The 21,636-nt window shown below is 40.5% G+C and overlaps 2 protein-coding genes across 2 annotated transcripts; both read left to right on the plus strand.

The window, feature by feature from the left end:
* The first annotated feature begins 2,785 nt into the window (after positions 1 to 2,785).
* si:ch1073-83n3.2 (uncharacterized) lies at positions 2,786 to 7,584 on the plus strand. The gene is made up of 6 exons (XM_063493238.1): positions 2,786 to 2,835; positions 3,063 to 3,157; positions 5,097 to 5,355; positions 5,630 to 5,663; positions 5,808 to 5,994; positions 6,673 to 7,584. Exons 1-6 carry the CDS (start codon positions 2,801 to 2,803, stop codon positions 7,026 to 7,028), a joined length of 966 nt encoding a protein of 321 aa, XP_063349308.1. The 5' UTR covers positions 2,786 to 2,800; the 3' UTR covers positions 7,029 to 7,584.
* Positions 7,585 to 9,432: 1,848 nt separating this feature from the next.
* On the plus strand, positions 9,433 to 17,134 carry LOC134641049 (cytochrome P450 2F3-like). The gene is made up of 9 exons (XM_063493237.1): positions 9,433 to 9,600; positions 9,793 to 9,955; positions 10,085 to 10,234; positions 11,034 to 11,194; positions 11,374 to 11,550; positions 14,717 to 14,858; positions 14,986 to 15,173; positions 15,280 to 15,421; positions 16,953 to 17,134. The coding sequence occupies exons 1-9, from the start codon at positions 9,433 to 9,435 to the stop codon at positions 17,132 to 17,134; spliced, it is 1,473 nt and encodes a 490-aa protein (XP_063349307.1).
* Positions 17,135 to 21,636: the final 4,502 nt, after the last annotated feature.

A 21,636-nucleotide genomic window follows, 5' to 3' on the forward strand; every position in this document is an offset into this window, starting at 1 on the left:
TGCATTTACTCCATTCTACACAAACAGAGTCACCATCACGATGTCTGGGGATTTGTTTGAAAATCCGGATTCAGTCATAACAATTTGAAGCACTCTCAGCTGTAGTCTAAATAACTGCGGCTTTCCTTGATTTACATCTAAGTTACTGTTGTAGATCGCGATGTCTGAAGTGTGTTCTGTGTGTGCGTGAGGAAATGCTTCTTGCTGCGTGAGAGAAGTCCCTGCAGGGTTCTCATATCATTCATGAATGAATTGATTTGCTGTGTATATTTCTGCTTTTTCTTCTTCACTGAAAACAATGAGAGGGGCTGGAACTCAGGTTGCGAAGAACTCAGTCCGACTGCCCCTTTAAGAGTAGCTCTGCGGACAGTGTTGTGTTCCCAGGGTTTTTAATGGAGACAGAGAGCCACTGAGAAAGACCCCATTGTATATGCTCTCCTTTCAATCGGGGCTTGAGCAATGGTGCTCTTACTGCTCCCTGATAGAAGCACAGAGTGGAGGGAGGGAAGAGGGTCGCAGAGGGTGGTCCTGCATAAGAAAGCGGGGTGTTCAACTCCAAAACACAAAGTTTCGTGGCTAGTTGGACCTGGAAGGAGTGAATGTTTGGATATAAAGGGGGAGGGGCATCAGCTCTAGGACTCAAGGAGTGTTTAGGTTCAAGTCACGCTAAAATCTGATTCATCACACACCAAGACCCAAAGATTTAAAGACCTTTACACGAAGCTCAAGTGGATTAACAGAATTAAAACGCGAAGGGTCTAGGTTATAAAACACTTTAACCGGCAAAACAAACTATATGGGCCCCAGCTACTCACAGAGTAGTAGGCTAGTGCTGAGCTCATATCCCTGATAATCTCAAATGCTTATTAACAAAACAACCTGTCTCGAAGAAGAGTGTCTATTGGCTGGAAGACATGAGAAACACCTTCCTGCTACTCTCCCAGCTACACATACCCCCGGTGGTGCGGATAATGAGCTGAGGGCCTCTTCTTTTTCCTTCTCCTTACTGGAGACTTGACAGCCAAACTGCTCCACTCAACCCTGATGATTCATTAAAATAGACTGTAGTGACTGACTGCCTGAAGTTGAAGGCTCTTATGCCCCCTGCTGACATTGTTCAAACTGCAACTGAATTCACGGAAGAACAATCAGTCCTGAGAAACTCTCTGAACAAACCTAACTGAAGACTGATGATTTAAAGGTGGTAAGCTTAGGCTCCTGACCCAAACTGACCTCCTCATCAGTCAAAAATGTTGGTGTTTTTGTTATGACTTGAGTATAGCTGTCAGTGGATCTAACACCAACATTTGCTGATAAATCTGAGCTATACAAGAGTGTTGTGTGAGCTCAGATTCAGCCAAATGTACAAAACCTATTGGGAAAACATTTAATTTGAGCAGGACAGCAATGCCTAACATAGTGCAAAAACAACACAAAAGCTTAACAGGGTAAAAAGGTGATGTCCTCAAATAGTAGAGTCAATCCCCTGATTTAAATCAAATTGAGCTGCATTCCATCAGACTGAAGACAGACGGACTCAAAAAAAAGCAGACGGTGAAAGCTTACTTCAGCCATAGAGTGTAAAAGATTTTATACTCAATACTTAATATGATCATTTTTTCTACACTCCCAAATAATTTGAAAGTACAATTTAATTAATATTCTTCTATCAGTACTGATATCATTTTTTATTTTAAAGTTGACTAAACCAGGCCAAAAACACTAGATATTATTACTTCATGTTTGTTCTTTGCTTGGAGAGGTGTGCAACAAGATTAAACCTTGCAGTGAGAGCTTTGTGCTGTTTTATGTTCAGCTCACTGGTGAAATTAGCCGGTAATAGGAACACTGAAATAGCAACAGACAGCAAAGCAAATGACATCTATGTGCTACACTGTAAGATCCTGTTTTTCTGTCACACATAGAGTTCAAAAGGAGGACTGATCTGTCTGATGGGAAAATAAAATTTCCAGTGGGATTATCTGATTTTATGTCATCTCCTGGCTTTGACTAACTCCTCAATAGCTCTGCTTGTCATAAACTTTAAACAGAGACAGATATGTCTGTGAACAAAAACCTAGAGACACGCATCAAGGGCTGCAGTAACAATTTCAAACAAATGCTTTGGCATGTTGGTGATCCCATGTGGTATGTTACACATTACTGTAGGCAGATCACTAAACCAGAGGTCAAAGATTTAAGCCTCATGTATTCAAGGTGTTAAAGGTGCAATATACAATGTACACTGAAGGTGTGTGAATATTTTGCCCATTTATTTTTAAATTGCTTGCTGAAATCTGCTTCCTGTATTTAGCCCCCCACATCTTTCAGACTACCACCACCTTACAACCCATTTATTGAAGACCGGTTTCATCAAAGCATGAGAGTGTCTCTCTAAGATCCCTCCTGTTACATAACGTCATTCTAACAGCGATTAGCAAACCCAGAATGTCACAGTGAATAGCATTTAATCTCACTTGGATATATGATGATGAAAGACATGTAATATCTTAGAGGTGGTTACTTGGATGGGGCCACATATCCCAGGTTTGAACAGATTAAAATCTTGGTTGGGCCTATCCACAGCAGTGCAACAACAGGCTTCCAGCTGTGCAAGAATAATAATCCCTCTGTTTTAATCTCTCTGAGCAGGAGGTGATCCGAGCCCTTGTTCAGAAGCCATCCAAGGGCGCAGGGATGCGCTAAGATACAGGTTTGACAGGTTTACCAGTTTAATGATAAGCAATTATGCACCTCTCATATTTTCTGTGTGGAACTGGAAATTGAAGCGTGTGTGTGTATGTTGCTCAGGGAGGGTGTCCAACATGACATCTGGTAATGGTTGCAGTATAAACCATAAATCATCTTTTTGGTGGGATTTATGCTTTGCTGTTATGATTATTTGGGCCTCTTATGCTCATATGATGTTTATATGTGCATAACCAGGCATGGCTCCAATTTCACTCACAACAGCATGGGTTTAAAGAGGGAAGGCCTAAATAGTGGGGATTATTCTCTCTCCCGCTTCTCCCTCTCCCTCTTTCTCTTACCCTATTTTTCAGCATCAGTGCTCTGCCTTTCATTTCAGTTCCTGTTGCTGTGATGACCACAGACATGAGCACAGCAGGTGTTCATCGAGGCTTCCTCAAAAAATATGGTAGGCCTGCTTCTATCCTTTTATCCACAGTAACCCCTCTGCAGTCGTCATGTAAAGTTTGATGTGAATGTTTTGGTCTGATTTTGTTTACTGCATCCTTTTGTGCTCATTCTGCAAATTAGGCCAAAGTTAGTAACTATATAGGCTTTTTGAAGATCTCAGTTGCTTTGCTGTCAAATATGACCCTAATAATAAATTCTTAGTGTTTATTCTTTTAAAGCCAGTATAGATTATATGGCTGCTGACTTCACAATCGGTGGAAAACAACACTGTCTCAGAACACCAATCCAACTCTTACATGAGCAATGTCAGCCTAAGAGCCAGCCAACATGATATAATCAATCCCAGATGTGTTTTTACAGAATGACGAGATGGTAATTTTCAAGCCAAGTCATGAACCGGCTGTTGGCCAGCGTCTCTCTTTGCTTATATTACATCTGTTTTTTATTGCCCTTGTTTTCATTTCAGAGTGGCGTCACAGTTGATAACAGTTAAGTAGCTATTTTGGTACTTCAAATGTTTTTCTTCCTCTCTTGACTTATGCAGACTAATAGCACTAATAAAATTTAGGGATATTAATCTAAAGGTTGAAATCTGCAGTCAACTTAATGTAGTTGTTGTCATATTAGTATTCCCAGGTATAGTAGACGCCATAATAACAAACAATCAATCAAAAATTCCTATACCCCCTCTCTTGCTCGCTTGCAAATCCACCTGTTCAACTTTAATCCGCTGTATGGAGAAATAAAGTAGATCTTGTCTGTCAACATGTGCTCACCTTCTATTGTCTGCAGTCTAACACCGTCGTGTGTGTCCTGTCCTGAAAACTCTGGAAACTCATTGTTCCAAAAATTAGAATATTTCAGTTTCTTTTTAATACAAAAAAAGCATTACATTTGACTCAAGCTGTTTCTATTGATTTTTGATTATTATGGATCTGCCTTGTTTCAAGGACAAGGTATCATTATTTTTTGTATTATTATTGGTTTTGTTGTTGTTGTTTTCATAAGTTGATGCTGTGACTTTCTCTGACTGTTGTAATTTTTGATCAGCGTGATTTTGAGGCTGCTGTTTGCGCTCTTAAAACCCCCCAAACAATTTATTGGACATTGTTATAGTTGTGTTCATGTCACTACAATAAGTATCCAATTATATCACTGAAACTGACAAAAACAGAACATTTCTCTCAAAGAACCTGCTCATTAAACGATTGTGTTATTTGTTTGTGAAAATTTCAGTTAAGTTAGTGAAAGTACAAGCATACAACCAAACAAACAAACAACACCATTATAGTTCTGGACATACAATGCCAGCAGTAACATTACTACTAATACGGAAGTATCTTGATTCATGTTCAATCATCCAGGTAAGGAATTCTCAAAAAGTTGATTCTGTTCATCTGGATGTAACATTTTCAGTGCAACAAATGTTTCGTCACTCATCCAAGTGACTTCTTCAGTGTCAGCTGAATGCCGGTTTCCCTTACCTTATAAATAGTAATGACCGAAACTAACAACACTGACAAACAAAGGGAGTGAGATCAGATCAACTGTCATTGATCAGTGCTATGGTGTACATTTTAGGACATCTTCAGGTTTCAGGAAACCATCGTCAGACATCAGATCAAACGGTCTCAGATGTCAAACCATAAACAAAAAACATCACATTCCATTGAAAAACACATGAAACTTCTGACTAAACAGCACCAGACTAAAAAGCCTCAGAAAAAACATCATCAGATGATATGATAAATGCCAGAACATAACATAACATTTTCTCTGTGCTTTTGCTACAGTTATTTTTTTACAGTTGTTTTTCTGGGACTTGTTTGTCTGATTAGTCAGAAGTCTGATTTAGTCAGAAGGCTCTTCTGGCACTTTTTGATTCATCTCCTATTTATGAGCCTACTTGTACTGTTTTCTTTTTCTTTTTTCTGGAGGCGGCTTCATGTTTAAGCAGTGGAAGGAGAAGTACCTTGTGCTGACCATAGAGGGTAACCTGCTGGTGTGCCGGGATGCAGAGTCCCCTCCAGACCAAGTGGTAGCACTACATAGCAGCTGTGAGTCAATTGCAGAGGGACGAGAAATACTTGACCTGCCCAAGTTGCCTCCAGGGGGCAGGAGGGACTGCTGCTTTGCTCTTATCCTGCCACAGAACAAGTTCCTGCTGCTGCTCTCAGACAACCCAGACGACTGCACGTAGGTCTCTCTCTCTCGCTCTCTCTTTATCTCCCTCCCTCTGGAGCTCAGATGTCCTTTACCCCATTCACTATCAGTTGTTTTGCACATGGTGGCATATTTACACACACATGCATTCTGAAATTTAGGTTTCCTTTGCTCTACTTGGTACCAAATAATTTTACTGCAAGTGATTATCAGACTGACAGTAAACCCTCTCCTGTGCTGTTGAAAAAATAAAAAATAAAACTTTGGATCTGTTTCAAACATCATGACATGTCATTATCTCTCACAGGCTCTGGCTGAAGGTCATCAGGAAAGTGAGAGAGGTGAGTTAGGTAGCACTGTTTTATTTAATATTAAAACAAATTGTGTTCTCTATGTTTCTCACTGCTAATTTGTTAGATTCCTGTTCCAATTGTAGACTGTTTATTTCTGTCATATAATAACGTTTACTTTTTCCAATTTGCTAGGGTGTCATGTCACCCCTGACACTCCAGAGACAACGCAGCATCACTCCCTGCATCACAGATAGAGATCCCCTGCCCGACTCTGCCAGTGATAAAGACCCCGGGTCACCAAGGGTTGGTGAGGGCACCCCTCCTTTGACTAGGGTCACTGAACGGGGAGGCTCCTTCAGAGAGAGAGGGCAAAACCAAGGTCAGCTCTTAGGCCATTTGTAATTACTTGACAGTAGATTGAAGAAGGGTGCTGATTAATTTCACAAAACAGAAAAAACAAGACAAATCAACAAAAACTCTAATCTGGTTAATTAATGAACTAATGTATATAAAACGATTTGTGAATAAAACAAATGGAAAGCACATTCAAAAATTTGACAATACACATTTCTGAAGCATTTATGCCTAAAACTACACATTATCACATTACACACCTGTTGCTTTATTACAATTACAACTGCATCTTAATTACTGAAGCTCTGATTAATTTAATTTGCTAAATGTGATGCATTTAGACAATTCATGTCTCTCTTTTTTCCTTTATAATTTAGTGCTCAGTTGTTTTGAGCATGCCAGATGGTGTCCTTAAGCACCTGGAAAGCCGTAACAAAGAGCACACAGAGGCAGAGTTGGGGTTAATCGTGTTTTGATCTAATTTTGAGTAATGAAAAATATAGCTTAATTGTATTTCTACTGTGTCCCATTTAATTTAAGTAGTTTGTGAATACTAAGTCTAGTACACACATATATTATTATACACCAGTAGTAGTATAGTAGTATTATAGTAGCCAGTTAGTATAATATATACTGTCTGGCTGGTAAATAAGCCAAACTACACATACATTTGTGAATTTAACAACATTTACATCTTTTACAGCAAATGTGTCACGGCGACCTCTGCGTAGTGTTTCTGTGGCACCACCTCACCGTGTGTCCGACTGTCTTCGCCATGGCAACAGCAGTGATGCCCGGGCAGTGAGGGCAGTATGCTTACTGATGGGAGGGGCAGCAGCCTCCTCTGCTTTGGGCTACCTCAATTCCTGCTCCCCTTCCTCTCCCCTTGCCACAAGACCCCCAGAAATTGCCCACGGCACAGGGGGCTTCTCTGAGCTTTCTGCCGGGGGCTCCTTCCATGCCTGCAGCCAGGATGTCGATTCCCCACACTTTACCAGCTTTGACTTCGAAGGAGACTCCGACTTTGATGCATTTGACTGTGGAGGATTTGCTTTTTAGTTGACAGGGCTTTCAAATTCCTTATATTGATGTTTGTAATATAAGTATGTTGTTATTTACTAATCAGCTGTTGGGTAATCTGTAGGACTAATTTAGCAATTAATAAAGGTGTGCTTCCTGACTTTATGCCAATGCTCCTCAGGTTAATCATAAATAAGCCTGACTCCTGTAAACACTGTCTGTGTTGTATCACTTTTTCCATGCCATGATGGCTTGATATTAACTGGGTCAGCAGTCTGATTCCAGTCACACAGACATTTATAAGAACATATTAGTCTCAGATTTCAATTCAATTCAATAAAACTTTATTGATCCTGAAGGTTGACCCCAAAGGAAATTGGGTAATTTTTTTTCTTTTTTTTTTTTTCTTCAGATTTGGATTTGTGTCATAAATTTGAGAAAAGATGATCTCACTGAATATTTTCTTTCTCGTCCACATTTCTCTCAGTGTCTTCTGCCCTGCTTTTGGAAATTACCCTTTCACCTGTGTGCACAGCGTAATCATACATGGAATGCAGTTTAAAGGTTAACACATTAAATCCTTTTGTCAACATGACTTTGTGTCTGTCTCTCTAGAACAAACTGTTATTTGTTAACTGGCATAGAGCAGCAGTGCAGACATAGGCCAAGGTCTGGGGAGGAGGGATTTTGAAGCAAATCTGTACAAGAGGGGGATATGCATAACCTGAAAATGCACATGCTTAATGTGTGTATCAAGCAGATTATTATAGTTAAGACATCCATTCATTTTTTATCATAAGCATCACTTTTTTTTAAAAATTATATTATGACTGCTTTAAAATACCCAAAGTCTTACTGCTTGGCATTACTTTACTGTTTGACAGCCAGGACAAACAGTAAAGTACAACTTTTTCCTGTTAGAGTGACCCACACTGAAAGGAACAAGTTGTACCATTTCTTGTAGATATAAATCTGACTGAAAAGACAAAAAACAGTTTGAGTAACAGCTAAAATAGCAATGTCATTACATCTCTATCATTGAAGTTCCCTCCGCGTACTCTGGCTTCCTCCCACAGTCCAAAGACATGCAGTTAGTGGGGATAGGTTAATTGATTAATCTAAATTGCCCATAGGTGTGAATCTGTGCGTGAATGTGAGTGCAAATGGTTGTCTGTGTCTCTATGTATTAGCCCTGCGACAGACTGGCAACCTGTCCAGGGTGTACCCCGCCTCTCGCCCTATGACAGCTGGGATAGGCTCCAGCACCCCCCGCGACCCTGGAAAGGATAAACGGAAGCAAATGGAGGCAGGCAGGATGAAAGACACACTGTGGAAGGAAGCCAGGCATTAATAATGACTAATGATTAAATGCAGAGTGGTACGTAAACACAAAGTGAGTAAAAAAGGTGAGTGAAGAAGAAATGCTCAGTGGATCATGGGAAGCCCCCAGTAGACTATGCGTATTGCGGCATAACTAAGGGATGATTCCAAGAGCATCTTGAATCAACTGAAGGCTTTTCGGGGATTTGTGTTTGATTTGCATTTCTAGCAATCCCACAAGTTTTCTCAGAAAGTTTTCTTGATCTTACTTACGCATCACCCTGGCAGCTGCTATTTCCTAGGCAAACTTGCTTTGCTAACTTCTCTTGCTTCACAGGGATCAGGTATTTTGTTCCTATAATCATTCTAGAACCTTACTTATGGTTTACATTGTGTTCTCACAGAAAAACAGTTTCAGCAAAACTGGTTTACAAACATTTATCTTAATAAGCAAAAAAAATGACATTTAGCTAATCTTAACAGTTTTTTTTTTAAAATACCAATCTTCAGAAAAGAGAGGAAGTTGGGAATCCTTACATCACATAGCTCACAGTCTCCTATTACAGAGCTTATTATCTGTCCCTTCCCCCCAGCTAGCCACCATGGGGCACAGGGCTTTCTGCTGCTCTGCTCCTCGACTCTGCAATTCCCTTTCCCCTGATATAAGAAATATCACCTCCCTCTCTCTTTCTAAATCTAGACTCAAAACTCACCCGTTCACAATAACCTACTCGACATAAGCTTCTCCATTCTGCTATTTTAAATTTGCTCTACGTTTTATGTTTATAATTTTGTAAATTGTTATGCCTGTTGTTGTTTTGCTTGTCTCTATTCTGCTGTGTACAGTGTCCTTGAGTGTTTTGAAAGGAGCTTTTTTAAAAATAAAAATAAAAAATGTATTATTATTGTTAAGAAAGTCATTGTCTTTACAAACTTTGTCAGAGTGTCTGTCTATTTACCTTGTGTGCGCCCCGTGAGCGTTCAGATTCTGTTTACTTTTGCATTTAGACTGACGTATTTTCTGGGTTAGTTCAGTTGTTTGCCTTTGAGTCTGGCATTTGAAACTATTTCTTGTCAAGTGATAACATAATAACAGTTAAGATAAGAAAGTTTATAGAGCATTATGGAATTTTCTACAACTTTGATCTTGGCAGGGCTAATCTTAGCTCTACTGTGGATATTTAATGTAAAAAACAAAAACAGGCGTCTACCTCCAGGACCCACTGCACTTCCTTTCATAGGAAACCTTCTACAGATAGACAAAAAAGCACCCTTTAAAAGCCTTTTTAAGGTAAGTTTACAATAGTGTATTTTGTAATATGAGGAGAGTAACACACTGTCTTCAAACAGACTGAATTTAACAGCATCTTAACATTTCAGAATCAGAATACTTTGTTAAGGGTGTGCAATTACTGCAGTGTGTTTTTGCAGAAAACTCATAAAAAGCTCAGTGCTTATCATTAAAACATATAATTTTTATTAGTTCAGTGAAACCTATGGGCCAGTGATGACAGTATACCTAGGCTGGCAGCGGACAGTACTTCTGGTAGGATATGATGCTGTGAAAGAAGCCTTGGTGGATCAAGCAGATGACTTCACAGGCAGAGCACCAACTCCATTTCTACACAACCCTAACAAGAAATATGGTAAAGCGTGATCACTCAAATATGTTGTCTTTGTCAAGGCAAAGTGATTTTGTTTCCGAGTGCTTTAATTCTTTCATGAATCAACATGGCTTCTCTTCCATTACTTTGGTGAGTGGTTTAACCTTTCAGGTATAGGGAGCAGTAATGGGGAACGCTGGCGTCAGCTGCGACGCTTCACACTGACCACTCTAAAAGACTTTGGGATGGGACGCAAGGGGATGGAAGAATGGATCCAAGAAGAGAGTGAACATATGAGGGCTCACATGCATAAATTAAAAGGTATAGTTTCAGCTGATGTGAAAAGGGCTACTGTGCAATATGCCTAGCTAAGTTTACTATGCACAGCATAGTACCTATATTTATATAACATATTAAAAAATTAAAATGCTGATAAGTGAAAACAAATACATATATATTTTGATATATAAAACACTATATGGAACACTATCATCCCTAGTGACCACACCCATATACCAATTTTCATCTACAACTCTGGTTGTCCCAAATGTACACACTCTTTGCCATGAGAATGCTCTAAAGAAAGAGACAAGGACCAGTGTTAAAGTCACTGACACATCATGCAAGATAACCAAAAAGGAAACACAATAAGCTGTCCATGAACATAACAGGACACTACAATACTAACGGAAAATAATCAGTCTTCACTTTGGAAAAACAGAAGCATATTACAGTGGGCTAATCCCACTAACCCAGTATTCTCCACTACTGAATTGACATCCACTACCACCACCACCACCACCACCACCACCACCACCAAAAACAATATGACCTGCTAAAACACAGAGTTTTTGTGAGCTTCGGGTTGTTAACACATCAGGATGCACAACTGATATCAGAAATCACAGTCAAATGCATGAAAACACCATTTTCTGGAAAGACGTGTGCCAACAAACTTACGCTTTGAATCTTTTCAGAAGTTGATTAGCCAGGACCAAACTTGTAATAGTTTGAAACTGAGAAGAGCAGACTAAACAGTGGGAAAGTCGGAAGTGTGGGCATGTCATAACTAAAGTGAAGTCCTTAGTTAATTTGACAGATGATTCCCCTTCTCTTGCAGGTGCACCATTTGACCCCACATTCTTATTGAGCCGTACTGTGTCTAACGTGATCTGCTGCCTGGTTTTTGGTCAACGGTTCAGCCATGAAGACAAGCAGTTCTTGCGCCTCCTTACCATACTTTCTCATATAGGAAAGCTTAATAGCAGCCCTGTGGGTCAGGTAACTGAAAGTGGGAGCAGAATTAAAAATTAAATGCTTTTAAATTTGGTTTTCATAGTTTGATTAAGAATATATACATCAGAGTCTGTCCTGCATCTTTTGAAAATCATACTGGAAAAATTATCCAAACACAGTACATGCTTTACAAGAATGTATGGTGCTATGCTTCCTTACAACAGATGTACAACCTCTTTCCGAAACTCATGGACCATCTTCCTGGCCCCCATCAAAAAATTTTTGCAGAGTATGAAGAGGTGAGAAAGTTTATCAAGATGAAGATCCAAGAACACAAAGGCACATTGGACCCCAGCTCCCCACGAGACTACATAGACTCCTTCCTTATTCGAATCAACCAGGTTGGAAAACCTAAGCATAATATATAAAAGAATACGCAAAACTACAACTACTGTGTTTATTAATGTAGGTAATTAATAAAATCTAAAGTGCTAAAAATTATATTCTTAATTTAGCTATGTCCTGCACCTACATTGCCTAAGCAACTGTATGGACTTTTGGCTACCAGCAGAGTGTAGCACCAGCAGTAGCTAAAGAAAAAACGTGCGGGAATTTAGGGAGACCATGGAGCAGATTTTCAGCCAGCCTCAAAGCAACATGCTGTGGGGACATAATGTTGGAGCATTAGTTAAACCAAATGGCATGACCAGATATTTGAAGTGTCCCAGGTGTGTGTTCAAAAGCTGTCTTCCACTTGTCCCCATGTTTGATCTGAACCAGATGATATGGGTTTAGAAGGTTGAGTTTGGTGAAGACCATGGCGCTTTGGAGTGGTTCAACCGCGGAGCTGATGAGGTGTAAAGGTTATTTATTCTTAACTGTAATGTAATTTAAGCTGCAAAAATCAATACATGGCCGGAGAGAGCCATCCTTTTTGTCAACAAAAAAGAACCTGCCCCTTGTCGGGGAGGAAGATGGCCGAATGATGCTGGCTGTGATAGACTCCCTTATGTACTTCTCCATGGCTGCGCGTCATGATACACAGAGGGAACAGTGGAGAGGTCAGGGGCTGTGTTTTCCTCGGACGGCCTTTGAGGAGCCTGAGGATGGCGAGCAGAAACGAGACAGTTGGCATGACAGAATGGGCTCCAACTAACAATTTTTTGGCTGGACCAATCTAAGAGAGGATTGTGAACCACCAAACAAGGAAAACCTAGGATGAGTGGTGTATCTGGAGAATGAAATGTGAAAAAGTTGAGTCTCTCCGTGGTTTGTAATGTGGCGGGCGCAGTGCGATGATTGATGTGGGCAAAAACTTCTCCATTTAAGGCTTTGGCAGGAATGGGTGGATCTAGCTTAACCAGTGAGATGTTCAGTTGTCTGGCTAGCTCACTGCCAATGAGACTCTGTTTGGTGCCTGAATCTACAAGTGCTTGACAGGTTGCTTTAGGTTAAACAAGAGTGTGACTGGTAGCTGTAAACGGGGCTTAGAATATATTTGCATTCCACCCAGACCATGACACTAAGTTAAAATCAAGGAACAAACCATAATCAAACTTATTACTTGAGAAGTTGGTTTCACTAATGTAGTTAGTTCAATGCTCAGATGAAGACCAAAGGATCTCTTCCATCTTAAATAATGGCAAGATAATCAACTGATGACAAACAGATGAGGTCATTCACCTCAGGTGTGCAGGGACAAAGGGCTAGAAGCCAGAACAGATTCTGCCTCTGCAACACAAGGCATGGTTAGATGCACACACAATTATACACTCACACAGACAGAAAGAAAAAATAGAGAGAGGAAAATGAGGAGAGACCGACAAGGACAAAGAAGCACTGGAGTTCTGAAAAACCGCACAGAAAGGGTAAGGGTGGCCCCCACATCCCCTTGGCCATCAGCATCAGCACTGGCTCTCCCCAGGGCTGTGTGCTGAGCCCCCTGCTCTGTACAGATACAACTGTGCCCCCACTCACCACAGTAACACCACTGTCAAATTTGCAGACGCGTTACGCCCCTAGTCTAGGCGTGTAGAGACGCACATAAGATTCTGAGGAGAGAGAAGCAAGTACCTGCCCTGGTTCCCAAACCAAACCACGAACCCGGTTATGAGTAAAAAAGGGTGATTTTATTGAGTGACAAGAAGAACAACTCCAGGGTGAACACAGGCCAAAATAATAAACAAAACCAACTAAGTCCCGTCCGAGCAAACTAATTAAACCCTAAGAAAAACAAAACAAATAAATGACAATAGCTATCCCTCGCTTCCTAGCCCAGAAACAGGAGAAAACAGTTCAAAAAGAAAAGGCGGCTCACCCCTTCAGCTTCAGCCTATGCATGCATAAGCACTGGACTTATGTACACACGTTTGGGGGCTCTCAAGAAGCACACTTACACATATACAAAATTACACAAAGAGTCTGGAAGCCAGGGCCAGGTCTGAGTCTGCTGTCAACCGGTTTACTCTCGCACTCGCTCGCTTCTCTCTCTCTCCCGGCAGCTGTAAGAGCGGCTTTTTGAACCCAGTCACATGATCCATGGTCCAATCAGCAGCCCACTGCTCTTCATTAGAGGAAGGACCTGCAGAGATTCACAGTAAAGAAACACAACACAGCAGCTAACACACATTTCCTATGGCCACGGCCATAACAAGACGGGGGGGGGGGGTGAGTCTGTCTTCAGGGACAAAGTGGAGCAGCTGACAGCATGGTGCAAGGACAACGACCTGCTCCTGAAGACAACCAAGACCAAGGAGATTGTTGTGGATTTCAGGAAAAAGAAAAACTGACATTAAACTCCTTAACATCAATGGGGGTGGGATCAAGATGGTGTTGGACTTGCGCTTCCTGGGAGTTCACATCACGGAGGACACGTCCTTGGGTCTGAACACAGCAGAGCTGGCACAGAAGGTTTAGCAGAGACTTTATTTCCTGAAAATCCTCAGTAAAATAATATCCCTCAAAGGCTGCTGATGTCCTTCTATCGATGTTCTATCGAGAGCATTCTATGCTACCGTCTCTGTGTGTGGTTTTCCAGCTGGACAACAGTGCAGAAGAAACCACTTCATGGATTGTAAAGATTCCCCAGGGGATCATTGCCTGTTCTTTACCCTGTCTCGACCAACTGCACCGTTCTCGCTGTCTCAGGAAAGTAGGAAATATCATAAAAGACTCCCGACACCCCCCTCATAATCTGTTTGAACTGCTCCCATCAGGCAATAAATATAAAAGCATCAGAACAAAGACTAATAGACTAAATGGCAACATCTACCCTGCAGCTGTTAGGGTACTGAATTACAGGTAATCACCTACAATTAGCCTGACAAATACTGTGCAATGGATGACATCCTGTGACATCCTGTGCAACAGTGCTTATGTGCAATAAGGTTCTATTTATTATTACTGAATACAGTCTTCTGCCTCTTTTTTTATATTTCATTTGTAATTATATTTTAAACATTGCTTGACAAGGCAGGGACTGCACTTATTTTGTTGTACTTGTTAAAATGACGATAAAGATATTCTGATTCTCTGATTCTGAAAACAATGGCAACTTTCTTCTCTCAGGAAAAGGAGATTTCCACAACTGAGTTCCACTATGACAATTTGGTCTCTACAATAATGACTCTGTTTCTGGCTGGAACACAGACCACCAGCTCCACCCTGAGATATGCTCTTAGCGTGCTGATTAAATACCCCAAAATACAGGGTAAGTTTACAAAACAAGATCTTGAATTTACTTTACAAGCCCTAATACATTATGGTTAGGAATAAGTCCCTCGTTGGATTTATAAAACAGATCAGAGTGGTAATCATTTCTGCTTTGCTGTGTCCAGAGAAAATGCAGCAAGAAATTGACACTGTTATTGGAAAAGGCCGTTGTCCCAGGATGGAGGACAGGAAGTCCCTCCATTTTTCACTTGCTGTCATCCATGAAGTGCAACGTTTTCTTGACATTGTCCCTCTCAGTCTCCCTCACTACACACTGAATGACATATCCTTCAGGGGTTATACAATCCCAAAGGTATTCTCAATTCCAAGATCTCATGTGTATTACAGAATCTATTGTATATCAAGTCAGAGAATAATGTTGAAAGCAGCAACACTAACAAAATAAATGTTCTGAACAGGACACTGTAATTATTCCACTGTTGCACTCTGTGCTAAAAGAGGAAAAGCAATGGGCCACTCCCAGGTCCTTCAATCCCCAGCACTTCCTGGACAATAATGGCAACTTTAAGAAAAGTCCTGCATTCATGCCATTCTCTGCAGGTAAAGAGTCAACACACAGTTATTGATCATCCAGCTCTTTTGCATGTTGACGTAATTTTTGTTCCAAGTATCTTGATATTTACAGTGAAAAGCAATTCAGGGCTCTAGAATGTGACCAGTTTGGACGCACATGCGACCTAATTTCTCAATGGTGTGACTAAAAAAATCCTAGGTGTGACCAGCCATTCGAGTAAAAGAAGACGTCCCTATAACTCTGAAAGTCTCTGTGTGGTCAACAACAGACACACACTATGCCCATATCATGGTCTAAACCATTTTGAGATAGTCAAAGGTGGGACTTCTTTGATTAGCCGTGGTCCACATATTTCTGTAGGCCTGCGTGTGTGTACGTTTGAAAGTGCAGGCGGCTAGAGATAGGTGAGTAGCCTAGGCCCGATAGATTCTCCATCATCTCTTCCAGATATAGCTGTGGGTAATGACAAAAGATGAAAAGAACAATTGATATCTTTTTCCTTAAGGCCTGATCCGTCCGTAGCCAGTGCTCTGACACGGAACCATCAACCTCTCAGGTTGTGTCTAACACTGCTCTGGAGACGGCACAAGATAATGAGCCATATACGTTCGACTCCGAGCCAGAGCCCACTGAAAGTAAAAGGGGAAAAGTCTATACATTTTGAAGAGATTGGCTTGACCAGTATCCTTTGCTAAGATACAGTAAAGCTGACAACATGATGCACTGCATTTACTGTGGTGCAGTGGCGGTTTTTGATACGGGTGACTGCCCAAGTGTCCCCTCTCCCCACTGCCTTTCAGCGGCAGGCAGCAGCAAACAGGTCATCAATGGAGGCCGAGATGATGATTAAGTTTAACATTGCCTACGTATTCCCAAAGAAGATGTTCCGTTCACTAAGTTCAAGTCTGAAATAATTCTTCAGAAGAAAAACGTCTTGAACGTAAACCCCACATACAGTAATGATGTCGGATATGTGACGTTTATAGGTGTCATCCCACACACACTGGATGGTAAATGGTAAATGGCCTGTATTTATATAGCGCTTTACTAGTCCCTAAGGACCCCAAAGCGCTTTACATATCCAGTCATCCACCCATTCACACACACATTCACACACTGGTGATGGCAAGCTACGTTGTAGCCACAGCCACCCTGGGGCGCACTGACAGAGGCGATAAGGCTCTGTCAGTGCACTGACAGAGGCGATAAGGCTTCAAACTGGATGTTCAGTTTGAAGCCTTATGAGACACTTTGAGGTCCTTTTGATTAAGATTTTCTTTTTCTTTAATATATCTTGAGATGTATTAAGTTTCAATTTTAGCTCAGTGAAGCACTTAAAGCACAAGCACTTTTTCAGTCACTTATGTTTCTTGTAGAACTGTGCTCTAAATAAAGAACTTTTTGTTGACAAGATTGTCATTTACAAATCAATATTGTCTGTATGGACAGCCTAACTTTTGTGCTGGCGCACCTAAGAAAACAAGTGCAACTGCGGCAAAAAGTTAGTCTAGAGCCCTGCAATTATTTTTAATCAGAGTCCTTTGTGTATCTCTACAGGGAAGAGAAACTGTGTTGGCGAGTCTCTGGCCCGTATGGAACTTTTTATTTTCATAGTATCATTGCTGCAGGATTTCACTTTTTCCTGTGCTGGAGGCCCTGACAGTATAAACCTCATTCCTGAATATAGCAGTTTTCTTAATGTGCCCTGTAGATACCATATCATGACCACACCTCGTTGAAAAAGATGATGTCTTCATCAGCTTCTTGTGAACAGTGATTTGATGTTTATTTTACAGTTACTTTGCTAGTACCTTGCTGATGTAGAACACACAACCATTACATGGAAATCTTTCATCTTGTCATGGCTGTGTTTTCTGTTACTCTTTTTTTTCATGAGTTATTGTTGTCATATTAATTGGTCTGTTTTTTTCTATATGCAATAAATATTACTACTATCTTGAACAAATAACTACCAAAAATGGCTTTACACCTATCAACAAACCATAAAGTCTTTTATGTAAACACTCAAGTCTCATCATCACTGTTAAAACTGTAGAAAACAAAAAAATACAAGGACTTCAACATGAATTAATTAAAAATTGCTCTCCTGTCTGAAATGTTGCTTCAAAATTAAAATCTTAGTATTTGCTTTAATAACATTCACTCCAATGACGTATTCAGTTTCCACAAGTGAAGCACAATGTTAACGCAGCTGGTTTTCTGCAGAGATTATTTTGACCCCTTTTGGATAATATAGCACATTTTTAACTACTCTACAAAATTCTTTGGGGTGAACAAACGTGAACCCTGCAATGAGAGTCCAAGGTTATCCTCTCTCTTCCCTTTGACAGCTGGGATGGATCCAGTACCTTGTAACACTTAGTGGAAAGGAAAGCGGACGGTTGGAAGCATCAACTATGTATCTAACTCCAGTAGTGCTTGAGGCCAAGTCAATTCCATGCAGACTACCTAAATGATTACAGTGTGTTTCTGATGCATTCAGGGGTAAATACATTAAAGACAAACAAAAGAACTGGATCAGACATTGATATAGATATAGACTTTATTAAACCCACAAAGGGGAAATTCACAGTATCACATGGGTCAGGAAGAAAAAGGGAATTAGAATTGTGTGAGAAAAATCAAAATAGAAAAATTAACAATGCATAACTAATGCAAGGAAATAAACACATTTATAAATACATGGTGAAACAAACATTAATCTATGGTGATAGATTATTTGATTTTCAGAATAATAATTTTCTGGCAACTCAGAAAAGCCATTAAGTCACTTACTTTGTTCTGAATGCAGACCAGCAGTAATTGTTCTCATCAGAGCATCTCCTTAGTAGATCCCGCACTTGATCCTGACTTGTGCTAGGGGCCGGACGGTCCTGATTCTCAAGGATCCTGAGAAGGGACCGGTCCCTTTCAACTACCGGCCAATAACCTGCCTTAGTACCGCATGGAAGCTCCTGTCAGGCATCATAGTTGGTAAGATAAGCAGGCATATGGCTCAATACATAAGTGAGGCACAGAAAGGAATTGGCAGGAATACCACAGGAGCAAAAGACCAGCTCCTGGTAGACTGAGCAGGGGCCCGAGACTGCAAGACTAGGCTGACCAACCTGTGCACTGCCTGGATTGATTACAAGAAGGCCTAAGACTTGATGCCCCACACCTGGATCCTGGAATGCCTAGAACTGTACAAGATCAACAGGACCCTAAGAGCCTTAATCAGGAACTCAATGGGAACGAAGAGAGTGTAGAATTAAAGAAATTAGTTTACTGCTGAACTGTATATAACCACCATCCTTATCATTACATTAATTATCATTTCATCAAAGCATTTATTGAAGCTGTCGGCATGATGTTATAATTTGTATTACAGGGGTTATCATAATCAAATATTAACATGTTTATTACAGGTGCAGTTATAACCACTTTAAATCGTTGAGGTAAATCTATCATTTTAAAAGCTTATAGTTACAGGTGACACAAGGAGGACAAGTCCATGGAGACCTCAAAGGCCTGAGATCATCACCATATTTTGATGGATGCCAGAAAGGGGAACTTCTGTGTCTGCAGTTATCTCTTAAAATACATGAATGTTCTGTACATGCAAATTATGTGACTGTAAACGCAAGAGGGGGCGTTACAATACCCTGATGTTATAAAAGCAATCTAGAGTGTATTTTGGGTAGAGATGTACAACTGATGTTTTGCAGTTTGCACCTCTCCACGCTGCGTGCATTCATTAAAATCAATTGTTTGACCGACCTCTTCTGGACCATCATTGTTTTACTCTCGTCCTCAATTTCGAACCCGTAACATTTGGTGCATTGGCCGAGGGTTGAGAGAGGGAGAAAGTTGGAGATTGAGACCGAGAGGGTCTGAGGTGCTCAAACGGGCAGACACGAGTCAGTGGTCGAAGTGAGTGGACATAAGCCGGCTTATCTAAAGGTAAGGCACTACCTGTTGAAGTATTTCCAAACTGTGCCAGATTGACGATTACAAAATTGAAAGTCTACTCACTGACATTACTGGTAAAGGTCTGTTTTGATTTTGGTGAAAATCTCATGAGAATTGAAGTTGAACTAATGATAATGTAAGGTTAAGTGACAGTACTGATTAAAGGAAAAGCAGTTGGACTGCTACGAGGATTTAAATGCAGTTGGACTGCTAAGGAAAGAGAATTTAAAGTAGTTGGACTACTGAATTTAGGATTATAGGTAATTTGGAAACTGTGTATGGTAATACAGTAATAATTGAATATAAAGCTGGGCTTGGACATCAATAAAGTAGGTTTGGTGGTTTCATAGGATGTCTTTAAAAACATAATTAAATTTATGTAGAACGGAACTGTGGGATGTTCTAAGAAGCGCATAGCCCGGACGTTGCGATCCCTCCTCGATGTGGACGCACATTGTTGACCTATCGGCGAATAGGGTTAGCTCGGTTTGGCTTGACCGTGGGGTACAGGGCATCCTGAGATAAGCTAGTGGTTGGACCACTTTACCGTTTGGAACGGTACTTGCGCTTTTTTGGGTAGCAAAGGTTGGACCTTGGGCGTTGGACGCTTTTAAATTGACTTAGGAACTTTAGCAATTAGACCAGACACAGGTTGGACCTGATACTGGGTTATTGACAATAAAAAACTTGGAGTTTGTCCCTTGGAGGGTTAATTTAAAATTTTGTCTAAATTCTGTAGGATATTTAGGGATTAGAGCAGATACAGTTTGGAACTGAGACTGTCATTGACGATCAAAAACTTGGAGTTTATCCCTTGGAGGGTTAATCTAATTTTTTTTCTAAATTCTGTAGGTTGTGCAATCTAAGGCCTTGTAAATATTTGATGTATGAGACGTCTCTGTATTATAATTTGACTGTTTGTATATAGATTGTGTCTGCCACGGTTGCCACGGGCACTGCAGCAGGCTGGTTATTTTGAGAGTGTGTCTGTGTCTATGTAAATGAGATGCCTGTGACTTATTTAGAGTGACATTTCCTGTTTACTAATGAGTGGCTAATGACTGACTGCAGAGCCTGGGTTAAGGACGACTTGAATTGGTGTTTTAAGGGAAGAATTGCTTTTATTTCTACTTTGTTGGCACTACGGTTGTTAGATACGATGACTACTTTATGATACATGTAGAATTGGAGTATGGGTTTTGCTTTAACACGTCCTTGAACGACGTAATACTTGTTGAAAGTAATAGGACTTGTGTTTTATTGACTCTTTGTACTGACACCGTGTTTTTTGACTAACATTTTATAACAGTTTGTGTAAATACACATGTTGGATTCAGGGTATTGTGTAGTTGAATATACATGGACAGGAGATGTTTATGATGTAACCTGTCGATGTCACGCTGTGGTTTCAGATATTCATTACGGCTTTTTAGTAACTTCAGTAATAAGGCGATCAGAAGAAGCATTATTAGATTTTGCATGTAGTAGTATTGTTATATTTCGGGCCCTGGAATTATACTGTAGGCAGGATAGAAATCTAAATACCACTGACGCTGATTGAAAACACATAAGTATATGCACTTAGTACACCCACTCAAGAAATGATTGTGTGACTGATGCTACAAAACTGACCTAAAGAATGGTGATGTGTGTGGAGAAGTGTTAGTTGTCCTGATGTGTGAAAGAGCGCTATTAAAATGTGTGTGAGTGAAATGAAGGCATATTGCTTTTAAATAAAGATTTAGTAGAATTACTGATTATTTGTAGACCGTGAAATTAAAAAGAAGTATCTGCAGAAGCTGTAGAAACAGGAAACCGTGTGTGTGTCTGGGACAGGAAATGCATGCCCATAAAAGGGAAGCTCACGGTGACAAGTGTGCACCCAGAGTCGAGAGAGAGAGTTAACTGTGGGCAGATGAAGCAAAAGGGAGGTTTTAAGATAAACAATGATTATGATACTAATTATATGCTTTAGTGTGTTAATACAGGTGAACGTCTCTAAACCTGGAACCCTTGAGCACAGCAGCAAAAGCATAGATTAACACAATTGGGAAAAACAGGCCACTCTTTGGCTTAAAATTATAGCTTCACCTGGCACTTTGTCCTTGACTCTGAGAAGAAGCTCAAAGGCCAGCTAATCTCCTGATGAAGACCGACAGAACATCGTGGATCAACAGCAGACAAAAGGAACCGAACTATTAACACTGACGACGCCAGCAGCAGCATGTATGCAACATGTACTGTGAATTACAGGCTGGGCAGTTGAACA

The sequence above is a fragment of the Pelmatolapia mariae genome, linkage group LG14 (assembly GCF_036321145.2).
Source record: "Pelmatolapia mariae isolate MD_Pm_ZW linkage group LG14, Pm_UMD_F_2, whole genome shotgun sequence".
In the NCBI taxonomy this organism is placed as follows: Eukaryota; Metazoa; Chordata; class Actinopteri; order Cichliformes; family Cichlidae; genus Pelmatolapia; species Pelmatolapia mariae.